General features: G+C 42.9%; 1 protein-coding gene across 10 annotated transcripts in view; it reads left to right on the top strand.

Moving 5' to 3' along the window:
* LOC121570569 (regulating synaptic membrane exocytosis protein 1) overlaps positions 1-13,566 on the top strand; it is an 84,557-nt gene extending 70,991 nt beyond the window's left edge. For 3 of the 10 annotated variants that reach the window (XM_041882056.2, XM_041882069.2, XM_041882044.2), the window contains 12 exons: positions 702-803; positions 1,250-1,327; positions 3,019-3,084; positions 7,626-7,741; positions 7,883-8,031; positions 8,420-8,583; positions 8,688-8,899; positions 9,023-9,191; positions 9,379-9,491; positions 9,591-9,692; positions 9,797-9,936; positions 10,046-13,566. In XM_041882056.2, the coding sequence (XP_041737990.2) occupies positions 702-803; positions 1,250-1,327; positions 3,019-3,084; positions 7,626-7,741; positions 7,883-8,031; positions 8,420-8,583; positions 8,688-8,899; positions 9,023-9,191; positions 9,379-9,491; positions 9,591-9,692; positions 9,797-9,936; positions 10,046-10,261 (1,627 nt within the window). In that variant the 3' untranslated portion in view covers positions 10,262-13,566. Of the gene's footprint in view, positions 1-701; positions 804-1,249; positions 1,328-2,032; positions 2,713-3,018; positions 3,085-7,625; positions 7,742-7,882; positions 8,032-8,419; positions 8,584-8,687; positions 8,900-9,022; positions 9,192-9,378; positions 9,492-9,590; positions 9,693-9,796; positions 9,937-10,045 lie in introns of those variants that run through there. The other 7 variants (XM_041882062.2, XM_041882050.2, XM_041882094.2 and 4 more) reach the window with 7 other exon arrangements.
* The last annotated feature ends 1,053 nt before the right edge of the window (positions 13,567-14,619 follow it).

The following is a 14,619-nucleotide window of genomic DNA, read 5'->3' as shown; positions in this document are numbered from 1 at the left end:
ACTGATCTTGGTCTTACTGATATCCTTGGATGAATTCCATCAATTCACATGGAGCAGGTATTGAAAGTAGTCCAATTTGCACTTCAGAAACAGTTGTTGTTATCTTGCCCATGGGAGTATTGTCCACAGTTGTAGGCTACCACACACATCATTACCTGCTCTTGGCCTCTGTTTGTTTTATGTTAAGTAGATTTTTGTTGCCTTTTTATTGCATGCTTTCATTTTGATTTTTTTCATTGTCTTGAGTGAAGTTCCACGCTGCCTGCATGTCTAAAGACTAGCTCAATGGTGCGCTCCAGTGTTGTCACAGCAACGCACCGCTCTTTCACACAACGAGTTCTCAGGTTTACAGACGAGATCACCATTAGGTAAGACACACACACACACACACACACACACACAGACACACACACACAGACCTTTAGCCCTCCATGACCTCCTCATACCATGGTCAAGGACTCTTCTGAGAACCGGGGAACAGGTCTCCCTGACAACCTGACTACCTCACTATCTGACAACATATTGCATTGCCGTGATTGTAATCAATCACCTAATCACTCAAAACCAGGTTAAGACTAGCATGTCCTTTATGATTTGGGTATCTAACATTTCTTTCTTTTCCATTTTTCTCTTCTTTTTTCTGCATCTCCTCCTGTCCTGTTTTCTCCTCTCCTGCATTGGATGGCATGTTATTGGGCTAGTGATCTACAGCCTTCTCTGGACAGGGTTAAGACTTGGAGCGCTAGCACCAACTGTCTGAACCCAGAAAGGAACCACAGTGTTCCTTCACCAGAGCCCCAAAGGTACCAGCCCACTGACCTGTACCCTGCACCCCACCTTCTACACTTTACCACCTATTTTAGTGTGTGTGTGTGTGTGTGTGTGTGTGTGTGTGTGTGTGTGTGTGTGTGTGTGTGTGTGTGTGTGTGTGTGTGTGTGTGTGTGTGTGTGTGTGTGTGTGTGTGTGTGTGCAAAAGCTCTTATGGCTTGTGCAAAAGTAATGGTATAGTGCAGTGTCTGAAAGAATCCATTCTCTTTGTAGAGTCTCATGGAGTGAGTGTTTGTACATAGCTACTTTGTAAGATGCAATAAAGGGAGGGTCCCTTTTTTGTGGTAACAGCCTTAAACTGAGACTCAGAGCTATGATAGACCCATGAACTCGATAAAGCCCCTATGAGCTATGAGAGTGCAGGTGATCCATAATGCATGTGTTTCTCTGTGTGTACACCGGGGGCGCTGTGGGTCTCAGCTGTTCCCAGTCTCTGCCCCGCAGACGCCCCGGCAGCCCCAGGATTCTAATCCAACACGCCTCCCCAGAAGACGACAGGTACCCCCTTCCCATCCGGCCCCATCCCCCCTGTTAGCAGCTGGCCCCAACTCTAACCCCCACACCTGTACTAAACCCCAATGCACACTAATAGCTAGCTAACCTCTAACCATAAACGTATCCCAATCAATAATTTTGCTCTATGGTACTATATTTCAGACTATTTAGAATCACTGTGACTTGTTGTATTGATTCTAGAATTTAACAGTCTGTAGGTGTTCTAAAATGTTGTAGCCTGTAGTTTGTGTTCTACAATCCAGTTTGTGTTCTAGCATTCTGCCGTGTAAACTTTGTGTTCTAAAATCCTTGCAGCCTCTATCTTCTCGTGAAGAATGGCTGTGCTGTTTTGCTTTGTAGTTGTAGTCTATGAAACTGAGGGATTTCAGAAGCTTTTGTCTGTCTATTGCATGCCAACTGAGCTTTTATCATTATCACTAATGTCTGTCTTTCATATTCATAACAAAATACATATAATTCAGGATTCAAAGTTGAGTTTATATCTATGTAAGTCATAAGTGGTGTGTGTGTGTCTCTGTGTATGTGTGTCTGTGTTTCTTATCATGCCATCTCATCACCCTCATGTTTGTGGTGTGTATGAAGCAGATGGATGATGGAGCATCTAGTTCCTAGACAAGAGACAGTAAACCACCTCAGTGCAAAGAAGAGGTACACACACACACACACACACACAGTACTTGTTCAATGAATGCATGAGTGTGTGATGCTTCTTCGTAATCATTGTTCCATATTCAATTTTTGTGTATTGACAACACAGAGACAGCTACATCAAATCTATATCTTAACTGGCTTGTCTTCTGTAGAGCATAAGGCTATTAGATTCATTACGAATAGAGAATCAGACTTCTCTCACTTACCCCAGCTGTTTACCCCTCTACCATACTCCATTAATTTATTCATCCATCCATCCGATTCTTTCTGTTTTCCTCTTTCTGTTTTCCACTTGTGTTCTACAATCCAGTTTGTGTTCTAGCATTCTGCCGTGTAAACTTTGTGTTCTAAAATCCTTGCAGCCTCTATCTTCTCGTGAAGAATGGCTGTGCTGTTTTGCTTTGTAGTTGTAGTCTATGAAACTGAGGGATTTCAGAAGCTTTTGTCTGTCTATTGCATGCCAACTGAGCTTTTATCATTATCACTAATGTCTGTCTTTCATATTCATAACAAAATACACATAATTCAGGATTCAAAGTTGAGTTTATATCTATGTAAGTCATAAGTGGTGTGTGTGTGTCTCTGTGTATGTGTGTCTGTGTTTCTTATCATGCCATCTCATCACCCTCATGTTTGTGGTGTGTATGAAGCAGATGGATGATGGAGCATCTAGTTCCTAGACAAGAGACAGTAAACCACCTCAGTGCAAAGAAGAGGTACACACACACACACACACACACACACACAGTACTTGTTCAATGAATGCATGAGTGTGTGATGCTTCTTCGTAATCATTGTTCCATATTCAATTTTTGTGTATTGACAACACAGAGACAGCTACATCAAATCTATATCTCAACTGGCTTGTCTTCTGTAGAGCATAAGGCTATTAGATTCATTACGAATAGAGAATCAGACTTCTCTCACTTACCCCAGCTGTTTACCCCTCTACCATACTCCATTAATTTATTCATCCATCCATCCGATTCTTTCTGTTTTCCACTCATCCCCCAATTTCCCAGGCAAACTCGGACCCTGGACTCATCCACCTGTCACACTCTGGGCAAGAAGCTCCCTGACAGAGACAGGTAAGGTGGCCAACCATAACATATACCCAGAGTTTTTTGTTTCAACATCATCACCTCCGGCCCAATCCTCAAACTTTCATAAAATCTCCCATTCACATCAGTACAGGATTAAAGTGAAAGTTTGAGTCGAGCATGTGAATCTCACTGTGAGTTTCATCCTGCCATCATAGTCTGTCCCCTCACATGAGTTCCCAGAGTAGGATGAAGTTCCCCTTAGACATGATCTAACATCAGTTTTCCCCCATAATAATTGAGGTTGGGATTTGTTTGTGGGTAAATTGATCCTAGATCTGTACCCATGGGTGACTTTTACCTAGAGGGGGGGGGGGTCTACCTCCTTTCTGTTCACTAGTTCATCCACAGTACCACTATTTAGACTTTGATTTGGGAATTAACTGTTACTTTTAAGTCACCTACACCTGTACTGTACTGGGCTGCAGTGTTTAGCATCAGGGGTTGGAACCAAAAAAAATTCTCCAATCGTTTAGTTCAGAACATAATTTTATTTTTTTCGTTCCGTTCCACTGTTCCGACCAGCAAAATAAAGTCCTGAACCGGTTCGAACAAAAAAAAAGTAACAATTTATTTAGTTCCTTTCTGTTCCTTTTTAAACCTCTGAAATATTTATATATTTTGTACATTTAGCTCAAAATTAAATTACTTCACCAATGGATAGAGCAGCTTGCTATGGAGCGGGCAAGATATGTACATGCATTGGACAGACAAATGTAGCGTAGGGTGTTACATGTGACTGAAATTTTGCGGGTCAGGATAATGCTGGGCATGAAGCGCTGGGCATCTTCTTTTTATGACATGCATTATCTGAATTAGGCCCACAGATTTATACCTACGGAGGAGCGGCTTCTATGAAGGAACTTTAAATGTCTTTGAACTTCAAAGAGTTGGCTTAACTAATGTTGGCCCAGAGCTAGCCCTTGATCATGACTCTCAGTTCCATTACATTACACTTAATGGCGTCTAGAGTTTTCAAAAGCTAGACCAGAGCTAGCTAACAAGCTAGCTAGATAACAAGCTTGTGTGTGCAGAGCGGCACCAGTTATTCAAATAAAAACATGTATTTTAGTTAATATATCCAATGTGAAACGTGATAACTATAGTATCCTTAACTACCATTGAAAAAGTGAATCTATTGTTCTGTAATTAAAAATCTCTCTCCCTAATTTCTGAATCACGCCTTTAACGCCAGTAGCTACAGTAGACTATGCATGCTTCAGAGGGAGGGGCAGGTAGCCTAAACTCGTACAGGCAAAGATTTTCAGCTGGCAGGCAGGCCGATATAAGTTTCTGAGTGACAATGAAGACTTTGCATAGGTCCTTTGTTGCGTCTTTTGAGGGACTGGAAAAAAAATCACGGAACGTAAAATAACGTTATTAACCGGTTCCCATGCTTTTAAAATAACGGTTCTATTCCGGAACAGTATAGATCACTTTTGTTGTTCTTTTCTGGTTTTCGGTTCTCTTCCCTGAACCAGTTCCAACCCCTGGTTAGCATGGTGATGCTAACATTAGCATGATAGTATTGGTTAGGATTCATTTATATGTTTTCACATGGAGGCAAGTTGAGCTTGCGTTTGCAATGGACAGTTCAGGACCAATGTGTGATCGTCCCTAATATGGGATCTGGTAGTTTGACCTGCACATTTCAGATTTCTTTTTCTGAGATGTCTCTCACACTGTCTAGACTGATTTCAACATGTTTGACAACGTTTTTATTTGTATTTTTTTATATATATTTTCCTTTCATTTTATTTCCTTTTTCCATGCTGCTTTGCGCTGTGCGACGTTGTGCACACGGTGTGTATGGTGTGTGTGTGGGGGGCCCCCAGAATAAAGCCCACCTCCATCCTGAAGGCATCCCGAGGACGGCCCCCTCCCCTGCGGCCGCTCGGTAAGGGGAACCTCCGGGGGTTGGCCCCGGGCTCACCCCAAACAAACAGGTGCTGACCTCTGACCCCTCACCTCTGACCCCCTGGAGGAGTGGTCTGAGAGAGCTGCTACCTTCCTCCTCTGTGATCCCACTGCCTTTAATGCAGACACACGATTTATTTGACATTGTACCCCAGCCCTTGGCCAGTGTGTGGTGGGTTGTGGTGGATTGTGTGTGTAAGTGTATGTGTTGTGTGTGTTAATACAACGAGTGGGCCTAATCCTGAATGCTTGGTGTCTATTCCACAAGTTACCACCTGCTAAATCTATGACATTAAAATGCCTATTTACTCTGTTCCATCCGACTGCGCAATCCAGTCTCATCAGCCCAGCCATGCAATTTATAAACTTTCCACTATAAAATGCATCTAGACATTATCTCACATTTCTTTTAGACTAACATTTAGTTTTCTACAGCTGAGATTTGTATAAACCTTGCTGTCTGTCTCTCCCACATTTGCAACATTGTTTCAATATTCAAAGGGTAACTCCAGCTGTCGTATAGTAATGAACGAGTCGGGAGTCAGGTCGAGACAGACAGGCAGGCAGCTTTTCTCAGCCAGTCGAAATCATGAATCAGCATCATTTTTATGGATATATACAAATAAATATAAATTGAAAACAGGTAAAAACAAAACGAAGTGCAGATAGTTTGCAGTCTTTCCAGCTTCAGTTTGAAGTGATTGTGTTAGCTGTGTTGTTGGCTAGCTCCTCTGAACAACAGTGTCCTGATGAGAGAGCACATTTTCTATGCCAGGTGAAATCGCGCCTCATTAGCTCATTGTTATGGATGTATCCAAATAAATGTCACTTGAAAATAGCTTAAACAAATGCAAATGCAGCTGCTTTGTTGTCCTGGCTGCACTGTTTGACGTGACTGTAAGTTAGCTGTAGTTGACTAGCTAGCAAGCAAGGGATAAGAACATTGCCAGCCAGTATGGTAATAGAACATATAGAACGAATGACTGGGTCGCGTCCATAGATACAGAACAAAAAGACTGAACGATTGGGTCGCGTCTCTGGCAACCGAACCGATAGAACGAACGACCAGCCGGCGTGGGTAGCAACCCTAGATTTGTGTCGGGACTATATCATGTGGAAGGATGAAATAGTATGAATAAATTCATCAAAATAAAGTTTTTAATGAAAATATGTAAATAATTATTTGAATATGTTGGTAACCCGTTATATAAAAGTGATAATGCCCTTGAAGCCGGTGTTTGGAGGATATATTGGCACGGTTTGCTGGCCTCGACGAACAACACCTGTGCCAATATATCCTCCAAACACCGGCTTCTCGGGCATTATCACTTAAATGCTCACTAATGCTAATTGTCTATGTTTTTCACGGTCTCAATGTATCTAGCTCTTTTTGCTACAGGACCTCACACCAGCCACAATGGAATGAGCTGCATATTGAGTGTAGTACACTTCCCCTCACTGTGTTACCAAGCTTTACTCGTGTTTACTTCTTAGTTCGTACTGTGAGCTCCAAAAGTATTTGGACAGTGACAAATGTTTTGTTGTTTTGGCTCTGTACTCCAGCACTTTGGATTTGAAATGAGACAATGACTATGAGGTTAAAGTGCACTGTCAGCTTCAATTTGAGGGTATTTTCATCCATTTCGGGTGAACCGTTTAGAAATCACAGCACTTTTTGTACATAGTCCCCCATTTTAGGGGACCAAAAGTATTGGGAGAAATTCACTTATATGTGTATTAAAGTAGTAAAAAGTTAAGTATTTGGTCCCATATTCATAGTATGCAATAACTACATCAAGCTTGTGACTTGCTTCCATTTGCTGTTTATTTTGGTTGCGTTTCAGTTTATTTTGTGCCCAATAGAAATTAATGGTAAATAATGTATTGTGTCATTTGTATTGTATTGTAAATAAGAATATAATATATTTCTAAACACTTCTACATTAATGTGGATGCGACCATGATTATGGATAATCCTGAATGAATCGTGAATAATGAGTGAGAAAGTTACAGACGCACAAATATCATACCCTCAAGACATGCTAGCCCCCCCTGTTATTGTAATGTTGAGAGGTTAGCATGTCTTGGGGGTATGATATTTGTGCGTCTGTAACTTTCTCACTCATTATTCATGATTCATTCAGGATTATCCGTAATCCATAATCTTGGAGTCACAAGCTTGATGTAGTCATTGTGTACTATGAATATGGGACCAAATACTTAACTTTTTACTACTTGAATACACATATAAGTGAATTTGTCCCAATACTTTTGGTCCCCTAAAATGTGGGGACTATGCACAAAAAGTGCTGTAATTTCTAAACGGTTCACCCGATATGGATTAAAATACCCTCAAATTAAAGCTGACAGTGCACTTTAACCTCATAGTCATTGTATCATTTCATATCCAAAGTGCTGGAGTACAGAGCCGAGAAAGAAAAATATATAGGTCACTGTCCCAATACTTTTGGAGCTCACTGTATGTGTAAAAACTCTGTGTCCAACAGTGAAACTAATAGTTGGTGTTGCAGGATTTCCATGAAGAGATACATCCCCTTGTTGTATCTCTCTCTCATTCTCTCATCCTCTCTCTTTCCATCTCTCTCTCTCAGGATCCCCCTCCAAGGTGGTGCGTCTCTGTCCTCCTCCGTGACGTCCTCGTCAGCAGCTCGCAGGGTCAGACACCTCCCACAGGTCCCCGACAAGAGTAGCAGCCCCGTAGAGCAAGGTGTGTGTGGCTTTCTAGACTTGATTTTGTCTGTAAACCTGAATGAGTGAGAGATATGTGTGTGTGCTTATTTTTGCTCATTCCTCCCTGTGTGTGTGTGTGTGTGTGTGTATTTGTGTGTGTGTGTGTGTGTGTGTCTAGCTCTAGCAGCAGAGGAGCGTGTTCGTCAGCTCCAGATGAAGGTGCAGCAGAGGGACTCCTACAGGAGTTCTGCTGCTCCCTCCACTTCCAGCAGGGACCTGGAGAGGGCGCTTAAGAGCAAACGCGAGGTCAGTCACCTTTCACTAGAGGTCAGCCACTAACCCTAACCCTCTGTCTGTCTCCCTTTCCATCTCTCTCTGTCCCTCTCTCTCTCGCTCCCCATATCTCTGTCCTTCCCTCCATCTCTCTCTGTCCCTCTCTCTCTCACTCCCCATATCTCTGTCCCTCTCTCTCTCTCGCTCCCTGTATCTCTGTCCCTCTCACCATCTCTCTCTATCCCTCTCTCTCTCTCTCTCTCTCGCTCCCCATGTCTCTGTCCCTCTCTCTCTCTCTCTCTCGCTCCCCATATCCCTGTCCCTCCTTCCATCTCTCTCTCACCCCTCACTTGTCTATCCCCCCTCTCAATTCAAAACAATTCAATTAAGTTTATTGGCATTAATAAATACATGTGTATATATCGTCTCATCCTATCTCTAGCTGTATAAGGACCAGAGGAGAACCAGCTGTGAGAACGTATCCCGCAAGTCTTCAGACAGTGATGTCAGTGACGTGTCAGCCATCTCTCGCACCAGCAGTGCCTCCCGCATCAGTAGTACCAGCTACATGTCCATCCAGTCAGAGAGACCCCGGGGACGCTTCAAGTAAATAGAACCACACACACACGCAAACACACACACACACAAACACACACTCCTGTGTGTTGCAGTAATGTCTGCAACATATATTTGTCTGTATGTGTGTGTAGCAATGCGATCCATGCGTCAGGCCGCAGCATGTTGAAGAGCACCAGCGTGAGCGGTGAGATCTATGGCATTGAGCGCACGGACGGCAGCCAATCAGATACAGCATTGGGCGGGGGCAAGAAGCGACGCTCCAGCCTCAGCCAACGCGTGGTGGCCATCGTGGGCCTGCCCTCCAGACGCAGCTGCAGCACCTCACAGCTCACCTCCCAGAAAGGTAACACAGACAGACCATACAAACAAGACTCTCCCATACACAAGCCCTGGATCCAGCACCCATCTGACCACCTGTTGGTATTGTTCATGCATTGTTGTGTGTTTGCTGTGTGTGTGCAATAAGAAGCAGTGGGGGTGGATACTAAGAAGAAGGGCAAGAAAAAGAACAAAATCCAGATCCAGAGGAGTACAGAGGTGGGTATGGCTGTAGATTACCCCCGCTCTGCCATGAACCGCCAGACCAGCAGAGACTCCACCAACGGCAGCATGAACAGCTACAGCTCTGAGGGGAAGTCAGTATCTCTAGCCTCACTCTGTCTCTTTGACTATAGTGGTAGTGTCATTCTCAATGCTTATCCATTGTAACGTTATTCAGTAGTCTAACCCCAGTATGTGTGTGTCTGTCTGTGTGTGTGTGTGTGTGTGTGTGTGTGTGTGTGTGTGTGTGTGTGTGTGTGTGTGTGTGTGTGTGTATTCCAGTCTAATCTTCTCGGGGATGAGGCTGGGGGCTGACAGTCAGTTCAGTGACTTCCTGGATGGCCTTGGCCCGGCCCAACTGGTGGGCCGGCAAACATTAGCCACACCTGCCATGGGTGAGTGACACAAAGGACTTGTGTAACCTGACATAAGATACTACATACAGTATGATACATTCATTGAACTGGATAAGATATACTGTGTGTGTTTTACAGGAGATGTTCAAATCGGAATGATGGATAAAAAAGGCCAGCTGGAGGTAGAGGTGATCAGGGCACGTGGCCTTAACCCCAAACCAGGGTCCAAATCACTCCCAGGTACCACATACACCCACCCACCCACCCACCCACCCACATACAGATAAGTGTGTTTGTTCTCCATTCCCTCATTCCTTTCTCCCCCCACCTCTCTCTCGCTGCAGCTCCCTATGTCAAGGTGTACCTGTTGGACAACGGAGCCTGTAAAGCCAAAAAGAAAACCAAGATTGCACGTAAAACCCTGGAGCCACTTTATCAGCAGGCCCTGCTGTTTGAGGAGAGCCCACAGGGGAAGGTCCTCCAGGTAATAACACCGGGGAGCTGTACTGTGTGTTATGTGTTTGTTTGTGTTTGTGCGTGTGCGTGTGCGTGCATGCTTCCTTGGCCTAACATATCTCTCTCCCCTTCCACAGGTAATAGTCTGGGGCGACTACGGGCGACTGGACCACAAATGCTTCATGGGAGTTGCACAGATCCTATTGGAGGAGCTGGATCTCTCTAGCACAGTGATTGGCTGGTACAAACTGTTTCCCCCGTCCTCATTGGTGGACCCTACATTAGCCTCGCTCACGCGGCGGGCGTCCCAGACATCCCTGGACAGCTCAGGACCAGCTAGTATGCGCTCTTAGTGACCGCAACGTAACCACAACCCCAAATGGACCACAACCAATGGACCACAAATGACCAGAGTGCATGACAACATACCTAGGGCCAATTGCCCTTAGGGCAAAAGAGCAAATCAGACAGAGAGAAATAGAGAGAGAGAGAGAGAGAGAGAGAGAGAGAGAGAGAGAGAGAGAGAGAGAGAGAGAAAGGAAGGGAGATAGAGAACTAGCCAATCAGAGCTTAGCTGGATTCTGACAATCACTTGCCATGCCTCCCTCCCTTCCCTCACGCCTTTCTCTGGGCTGCTGGGGCCTTGCTCCTGAGTCTCACCTCTTGTATTCCTCATTCCTCCTTTTTATGTATCCATCCCCCTCCTCTCTGACATCTACTTTCTTTGTCCCCTCTTTGTCCATTCCTCCTCTCTCTCTGTTGAGTGTGTTATGGCACGTGCTCCTGAGATAGAAGGGACTCATGCAGCCCACTCTGTTAGGTGGCAAAAGGGACGTCAGCCCAGGCTTGGTGAAGCCAATCAGTGAAGAGGTTATTGTGAGGCCATAAAGGGTGTGCAGGAGACAAAGAGAAAATATTGATTTTTTTCATACAACGATTGATTGCAAAAGAGAAAGAAAAACAGAGGCCAAATGATGGTTAGATATATTTTATTCCATATTCTATTTGCCTAGAGTTGAGAAAGGTACCATGTGGTGCAGACTCCCTGTGTGTGTATTTGGTTTCGAGTGACGGTGGTCTGCAGACCTGCAGAGGTCTTGTCATACCCCCCTCTAGTCCCGCCCCTGCGAGCGTGGCAGGCACAGCATGACTCGGGACCCCGGCCCAAGCTGCATGCACATTTTTTTGTAAAACAAAAGCCAGACGAATTACTTTTAAAAAAGAGACTAAATGTGTGTTAGTTCCACATATTTTAGGCCAACTTGTATGTTGCATGTACTTGTACAGTTTGCTCGTACTGAATATGAATACAAACAGAAAAGCCAAGCCATCCGCCTTCCAAGGGCGGACACGGGGGAATAAGCTCCGCCCAGGCCACACCTCCAACTCTGGGTACGAATTCCCATATTAGGAAGTCTCCAAAAGCCTTTTTTATTTTCTTGTGTTCCTTTTGAACCCTTTGGAGAGCAGTGCTGTATCGTAGTACTGAGCAAACTGGAGACCCCTGACTATCTGAGGATCTAGGTGCTTTAACTGTAGTCTATGACAGTGGGGCTGGAAACAGAGGTAGAGAATGTGTGTATAAAAACAGAGCTTAATGTATATGAAGTATAATTATGACTTGACAGAAATTATAAAGATATATGATTATCAAATTAGTGCATTTGACTACACACATTACTTAAGTGCACACACACATTGTAAATATAAGTCATCGGGAGAAGTTTGACAATATTTACACACACACAAAACGATCCAAACATTCCTGGTCCTATGGAAACAGATCAGAGCCCCATGCCCTGTGCTGTGAGAGCCGCTGAGCGGTGCCCAACCACAAGGGGGAGCCAACAGACCTTTCAGATTCTCGTAATAGCAGCCAACACCAACGTGACTATTTGCAACACACACCATCTTGTTTCTTTAATTGCAAAACTTTAAACCCACTATTTTCTCATGGTTTGGACTGAATTTAAAAGCCAATGAAAATCTTATTTGCTGACGTTTCAGTTTAACCCCTTGCGGTGCGGCCCACTGCCCTTTCCTTTGTCGGTATTACTCCATGATACTGATTGTTTACAGTCCATAGGTATCCACTCAAAACACGATATCTAGGAAAGAAGTATTCACTGCAACATTTCTTGTTTGTATAACAGATGTGGCTCTACTGATGTGTATGTTTTATATTCAAGAGTTCATTTTTATTATTTACAAATAAAAGACTGTGTGGAAGAAAATGGTGGGCAAATCAACTCAAGTTATTGTCAATAAACAGGTATACGATGTTGAAAATGACTAACTTAGCTACTGCAAAATGGCTGCTGTTCAGTACAAAGGAGCCATAAGACAGGCCGTGTTTTTAAGCTCCAACATATTAAGCAATTGAACAACTTTCCCTTACCTAAACCCTAACCATAACCCTTAACAAAGGTAGGTGCTGCACATCAGTGGTGGGCTGATGTGGGTTGGCCCCCTTACAATGGCAATATAAAGTGCTACTACAGACTTTGTTCAGCATCATTCTCTATCAACTGTTGTTATCCTTCATAACAATATAATTTATGCATGCCATAACTGCTTTAGGAAAGATAATTGATTCACATACCTGAGCTGTTGGAATAATCTTCAGTCTAAGAATACACCTTGAAATGTGTAGATTTTCACTGGTATTAACAATAATAAACCCTTTCCAATACTCCGTTTTAGTGGTAGCACTAGACACTGTCTTAGGCCTACCTACATCATGACTGCATTCTTGCATGACATACATATTTTCAAATACTATGGAGCAGCACAGGGCACATGCGTGCAATGTGCACATAAGTTGTAGCCTGTAATGTAAACTACAACCAATATGTGTAGGGTGTTTGCAAACTACCATATAGAACATACATTAAATTCTGAATGTGAACGTAACGGACATTACGAAGCACACAGTGAAGGCATATTCTGTGAAAAAATGTGCCTATGCATTCACATGTAGGCCTATCGACCGCAAAGACTGGTCATATTTATACCTAGGCCTATAGGTCTACATTTGGTTAGCCTACAAACAAATCGTTTTTTTTTAGATCGATGCACATAGGCCTATGTGTTGCCAAGAGGCAGAGCAGAATAGTTTTGGCGAAATTTTGACGTTTGGTGCGCCAGATGAAATGGTTAAGTACAACAACAAAAAAGTACGCTGTCCATGGTTCTGAAATGAACTGTTGTGTAGGCTAATGCAACAATTAGACTTAGTCCTAACTACCCACTCTCCGTAAATTGGTGTAGGAAATCATCCTGCAATAACTTATTTATCTGTCATATCACTTTTTGATTGACTTGAAGTTTCTCTTTCTTGGCAGTTTACATTTTTCCTCTACCAGATTTAATCTTTTTCTTTAGCTTTCTTTATCTTTTTTTCGCTTTTGTAAATGTTTTCGTTGAACTGTGCTCATTTAGGCCTATGGATATTGCTGTGCGTGCTCTCTGACCTTTTGCGTGCTACGTAAATTGTTTGTATAGACAACGTGCACATGCACCTGCACATCACCCAAACAGATATCATGGGTAGTGGGCGGGCGGCTGTAACTATAGAACGGATATTAAGGATCATGTCAGAACGAATGCTATTTTTCGTCGGTGCTAATCATTTGAACCGCGCGGAGTTAAACTCACAGGCAGTCCATTAGATCATTAAAATAGGCTGGTGTAACACCCGCCGAGTCATTACTACACTATTCCCCGGTCAGAGACTTCCAGCCGCCCTAAGCACAGTTTAATCAAATTAGATAGCGGGCTATGTCTTTGGGGTTTCTTCTATTGATATTCATTAAAAATACATGATTTATCACTAAGTTCTCTGAGGTATGTCCCATTCATCCGTCTGAGGGTAATAAACGCCACGTAGACTATAAGAGGACAAACAGTTGGAATTCATTTACTTTGAGAGGGAGAGACAATCCACAGTTCTACTGTCTGGCGACATGCGTAGCCTATTTTGAGGACAGATTGTCAATAGAAAAATAATTGAGCATAATAATAATAATAATAATAATAATAATAGTCTAATAATACTAATAATATATACATGGAAATATAAATAGGCCTAGTTAAATACATCACGATCATGTAATAGAGCAGACTAATAAATTGCACCCGCATGATCAGCCCTTTTGTGTGTCGCGCTCCACATAGCAAAACCGAATGTCTTTATAGCTACAACACAACATAGGAGGTTTTGTTTCCGAGAATGTGAGTTTTATCAGTTTGTCAAAGAATTTTCAAAGATGGTTTTCATGTCTTTCAAAAACCGTGGCTTAACTATTTATCGGTCTGACCTTTCAGCTCTAGCGAAAAAAAAAAGAAAAACTGAACAATTCCGTAAATAAAACTGCGGATTATATGAGGATTTCCCCCCAAATCAATTAATTAATTGACTTTCAATTCACTACTCCTTTTTTCAGGAATACAAATGGCATTGACCTCAATCCTGCCGCACTGCATCAATTCAATTGTAATTTATTCGGCAAAATATTGTAAGCTGTAGGCTTAGCCTACTTCAAACATTATCTTTTCCAACTAGGCCTAATGTTTAAAATAGTAGTTGAAACAGGTGATGCAACATGTAGGCCTATATATATTTTCATTAACCTTTTCTCAGATTCTTGGCAAGCCAATATTTGAAGTTGCCTTGTTCGTTGTTCTGTTACATTAGCCTGCTTAACCTTGT

Source organism: Coregonus clupeaformis, chromosome 1, assembly GCF_020615455.1.
Source record: "Coregonus clupeaformis isolate EN_2021a chromosome 1, ASM2061545v1, whole genome shotgun sequence".
Taxonomy (NCBI): Eukaryota; Metazoa; Chordata; class Actinopteri; order Salmoniformes; family Salmonidae; genus Coregonus; species Coregonus clupeaformis.
Note: the sequence above shows the minus strand (reverse complement) of the source record. Positions and strands in the feature narration are given on the sequence as shown.